This window comes from Anastrepha obliqua, chromosome 1 (genome assembly GCF_027943255.1).
Source record: "Anastrepha obliqua isolate idAnaObli1 chromosome 1, idAnaObli1_1.0, whole genome shotgun sequence".
In the NCBI taxonomy this organism is placed as follows: Eukaryota; Metazoa; Arthropoda; class Insecta; order Diptera; family Tephritidae; genus Anastrepha; species Anastrepha obliqua.
Genome location: NC_072892.1, coordinates 153,689,264 through 153,693,852, shown reverse-complemented (window position 1 = coordinate 153,693,852; position 4,589 = coordinate 153,689,264). Strand labels below are relative to the sequence as shown.

The 4,589-nt window shown below is 43.3% G+C and overlaps 1 protein-coding gene across 1 annotated transcript; it reads right to left on the bottom strand.

Annotated features, from left to right (window-relative positions):
• Positions 1–1,675: 1,675 nt before the first annotated feature.
• LOC129236384 (uncharacterized) lies at positions 1,676–2,633 on the bottom strand. The gene is made up of 2 exons (XM_054870742.1): positions 2,112–2,633; positions 1,676–2,038 (listed from the first exon to the last, which is right to left on the bottom strand). The coding sequence occupies exons 1-2, from the start codon at positions 2,631–2,633 to the stop codon at positions 1,676–1,678; spliced, it is 885 nt and encodes a 294-aa protein (XP_054726717.1).
• Positions 2,634–4,589: the final 1,956 nt, after the last annotated feature.

Genomic DNA, 4,589 nt, shown 5'->3' with positions numbered 1-4,589 from the left:
TAATAATTGCCTGAGCAATTTTTTTCACTCCCCGGTAGCAGATGTGTATGTACCTATACTTCTTCTTCTTCTTGATTGACACAATAACTGCCTAATCGGTTTGGGCTGAGGTCAACATCCCCAGTCCTCCTTCACCAAACTTATGCAAAGGAAAGAAGGTCTTTTACTTCTTATGCTACCATCAGCGGGATCGCATCGAATATTTTCAAAGCAAGAGCGTTTCATACAATAGGACAGGCATTATAAGTGCCTTATAAAGGGTGAGTTTTGTTCGTCAAAAAACAATTGCCTACTTAATCTAAAGTAGAACTTGTGGGCAAGAGAGATTCTCGGTTGAGTTTAAAACCTGGCATCATTATCGATGTAGTTCCTAAATAAATGAAGTATCTTCTTCTTAATTGGCGCGATAACCGCTTCCGCGATTTAGGCCGAGTTTAACAAAGCGCGTGAGTCGTTTCTTTCTCGTACTAACCGGTGCCAGTTGTACACCAAGTGAAGCCAAGTCCTTCTTCAACTGAACTTTCCAACGCAGAGGAGGCCCTGCTTTTTCTCTGCTACCACCAGCTGGTACCGCATCGAATACTTTCAGAGCCGGACCATTTGTATCCATTCGGACAACATGACTCAGCCAACGTAGCCGCTGGACCTGTATTCACTGGGCTATGTCTGTGTCGTCGGAAAACTCATACAGCTCATCGTTCCATCGTCTGCGATATTCGCCGTTGCCAACGTGCAAAGTCCAAAAATCTTACGCAGAATCTTTCTCTCAAACACTCAAAGCGTCGCCTCATCGGATGTCGTCATCGTCCACGCTTCTGCGTCATACGTTAAGAATGGCATGATGAGAGCCTTATAGAGTGTTAGTTTTGATCGTCGAGAGAGAACTTTACTACTCAGTTGCCTACTTAGTCCAAAGTAGCACTTGTTGGTAAGAGATTCTTCATTGGATTTCTAGGCAGACATTATTATCGGGATTAATGCTGGTTACTAAATATACGAAATCTTTTACTACCTCGAATTCATAAATGTCAACAGTGATGAGGTTGCCGATACGCGAGTGCGCCGACTATTTGTTTGATGGCAGGAGGTACTTGGCTTTGTCCTCATTTCTGCGACTCACACGATCTTAACCAGTAGTTGGTATCAAATGGATAGGTCCCTTCCAATTCTGTTAAGCCCGCGTACCAAAACCAGCACACACTTCTCTGGAACTGCAGACAGACATCCCATTAACAGGCTAGGGTAGGTGGGCTAGCAATCTGCCTACATATCTGAAACTCTGTTTGCTAACGAATCGCCACGTCGATTTAGCAGCATTCACATTTTTTCATAACCGAACTCTAAGTTTGAATTTTGTCGTTTTGACGCTTCCATTAAACAGACGAGAAGTTAAAACAAATTTTTTCAGCTTTTTGAAAACAACTTATGTTTTTTATTATCATTATTTAATTACTTAGTTATATACGTAAGTACTGATTTAAACTAAAGTACTAAAGGCGAAAACTTAACACACACACATTTAACTGTTATCTATTATTGGACTTTACATAAGAAATAAATAAATAAATATAAAAATATTTGTCTAATTGCTAGTTTCCATCGTCAACATCTTTGGTCCAGCTGTCATTGCATTCCTTTTTACGTTGAACACAAAATCTTCACTTCCCAATGCCCACTACATACCCTTCACACCCTCTTTGCCAGGTTTCCAGCCACTGTATGCCAGATCCATGTCACGTCCCCAACCCGAATGACCACCCGATGAGACGACCACTTCGTGCGAGTCCTTGTTGTTGCCACTTAATAGTTTCTTAATGCCGATAATGGAGGCCAACACGAGCGCCAACTTGGAAACGATCAACGCTTTACCCGCCAGCATTGCTAGGGCGCCATAAGCAATTGGTATGAAGGTGCCGCCGAGCAGTAGTGGAATCATTATATAAGCGCCACCACCGCCTTTCTTGTCCTTTTTCTTTCGTCCCTCTGTAACGCTTTCGTCGGTGTTTGACGCCGTGCCTTGCATGTAGGGAAATTTGACCTGAAAAAGTGAATAAGCATATGTATTAGTTGAAGTAATTTTTGTCTCAAAAAATTTGAAAATATTGAATTACCTGCAACGTGAAATTCTCCAGCAAATTGGAAAATTCCCGCGCAATCATACTGTGCAGCACCTGCTCCTTAGCGGCTTCGCCACGTGGCAACACCGCTTCGAGCTCCTTTTCATTGGTGAAACTCAACCGAGGCGCCGCGTTACCATTTGTCGCTTCATCGCCGCTCTTGACGAATTGCACGCCATCAATTAGTTTAAGCACCTTCGATGATCGTAACACTCGCTGCAGCCCCGTCAATAGTTTCACCTTCAGGCACACCGAGAGATTGTCTTGCGTGCAATTCTTATAAATTCGATAGGCTTGCGAAAGATCACCCCAGAAGGCACCGGAGCTACTCGCGCCAGAGCTGGCCCATGATTGCGCACTACCACTGTCACCACTGCCGCCGCCGCCGCCATCTTTGGCTTGTGCAGCGGTTAGTTGTTGTGCCGTCGAACCGGTGGCGGTGCGCGTCGTCACATTGCGGAAGGTGCACGAAAGGACTGTTAATGTTGCTAGCAGCCAAAATGAGTGGCTCAACATGGTTGTGTGTATCTTTGGTAGGCCTGATTGGACGCTTTATAAATACACATGGAAACCAATTCGATGAGGTGTTGCTTGGTGTATCCTTCTTTCGAATCCTTGAGCGTGGTTGTGGTGCACTGCGTTTAAATTTTTATCAATAAATCTTAAGTTCTCTTTGTTTTGGCCTTTTTTTATGATCAAAATGCCATCACCACTGTGAGGCTCTGGAAATGCAACTGATATGCTCTACAGATTGTGAAACTGTTTTATACTGCACTTAAGGTTTGCATGTGGCATCCACTAGTTGCATCTTTTCGTGTCTGCATCAAAAAGAAAAATTTTTAGATATACAAATACATATTTGGCGCTATGAGATTTAAAATACTGCTAAATGTTGATGTTAGCTGTTGCTGGATTGAAAAATTTAAGCCGCACTGAAACACGCAGAGTCAATCGTACACAGAGAAAAACCTCTTGGACAATTTTCTTCCGCTGTCATACTAACCGATCGCTTGAGTCTAAAATACGTTTCAATCTGCAATGATAAGCGATAAATCCAGAAAGATTAGTATACCCGTTCAAATATGGCAGATTAGCTGCACAATCGACAAGATTTTTCTTCAAAGAAACTGGAAGCATTTGTGAAATATTGTTGTGTTTTAATTTGTTTAATTATAAACGATATGAAGAAAAGACAAAGAGGATCAATAGTTAATTTGATTGCGGAATTTACTGCGAAATTCGATAGTATTGTACTTACTTACTTAGATGGCACTACAATGGTATGTCGGTTTTGGTCGAATCCAAACCATTACGCCATCTAGCTCGGTTCGCTGCCTATTTGCGTCAGTTGATGACACCGCGTGCTGCCAGGTTATGCCTCACTTGAACTCTCCAACGTCGGTTAGGCCTTTCTCTTCCTCATAGATTAGGTCTTCCTCTTCCTCGTCGTCCACCAGTGGGTTCCCTCTCGCCGGACTGCTGTGTCGGAGTACTTTCGTTCATCCTCGAGACATGGCCGAGCCAGCGCAGCCGCTGTATTTTAATACGCTTCACTATGTCCACATCTCGGTATTGCTTATACAACTCGCGGTTCCATCGAATACGAAACTCACTCTCGTCTACGCGAAGAGGACCAAAGATTTTGGAGAATTTTTCTTTCGAGCGCGTCCAGCGCTTTCTTATCTTTCCATCGTCCAAGTTTTTGTGCCAAATATAAGGATGGGGATGATTAGGCTTTTTTACATCGTTGTTTTTGTTTTTCAAGAGAGAGTTCTGCTTCTCAATTGCCTACTGAGCCCAAAGTAACACCTGTTGGCAACAGTTATCCTCCGTTTAATCTCTAGGCTGCCTCGTTCTGGCTGTTAACATTGGTACCAAGTTAAACAAAGCCCTTCACCACTTCAAAACCGCAGTTGCTGACAGTGAAGTGTTGCACCAGACGCGCGGACTCTTTGTATGTTGACAGAAGATACTTTGTTTTACGCTCGGTCACCACAAGATCTACTTTTTCTGCTTCCTACTCCAGACTGGAGTAAGCTGAACGTACAGCTTGGTTGTTCAGTCCAACGATATGAATATCGTCAGCATACGCTAATAGCAGAACACTTCTAAAACTAGGCTGAGCCTGTTTATCTCCGTCAGGTATTACTTCGTAGAGAGGGAAGGCGATTTGCCGCCATTGCTTTGTCGTAGTCTATCCAGACGCCTCATCTCTTTCATAATCTCGGCCACTAAGTCGCATGCCACATTCTACTATTCCTTCGAACGCAGCATATGAACGTTTCCGGTGAAGGAGGTTCTCCAAAGGTTCTATGGAGTCTTTCTTTTGCAGAACGGAAGTGCGAACATGTGAAGAATATGTGGTGAACGCCCTCTAAAATGTTTCCAGTAGTCGCAATAAGGATTGTCGTCGTAGTTAAACCTGTATAGATATGCTTTGAAGCATCCATATCCACTCAAAAACTGGGTCAG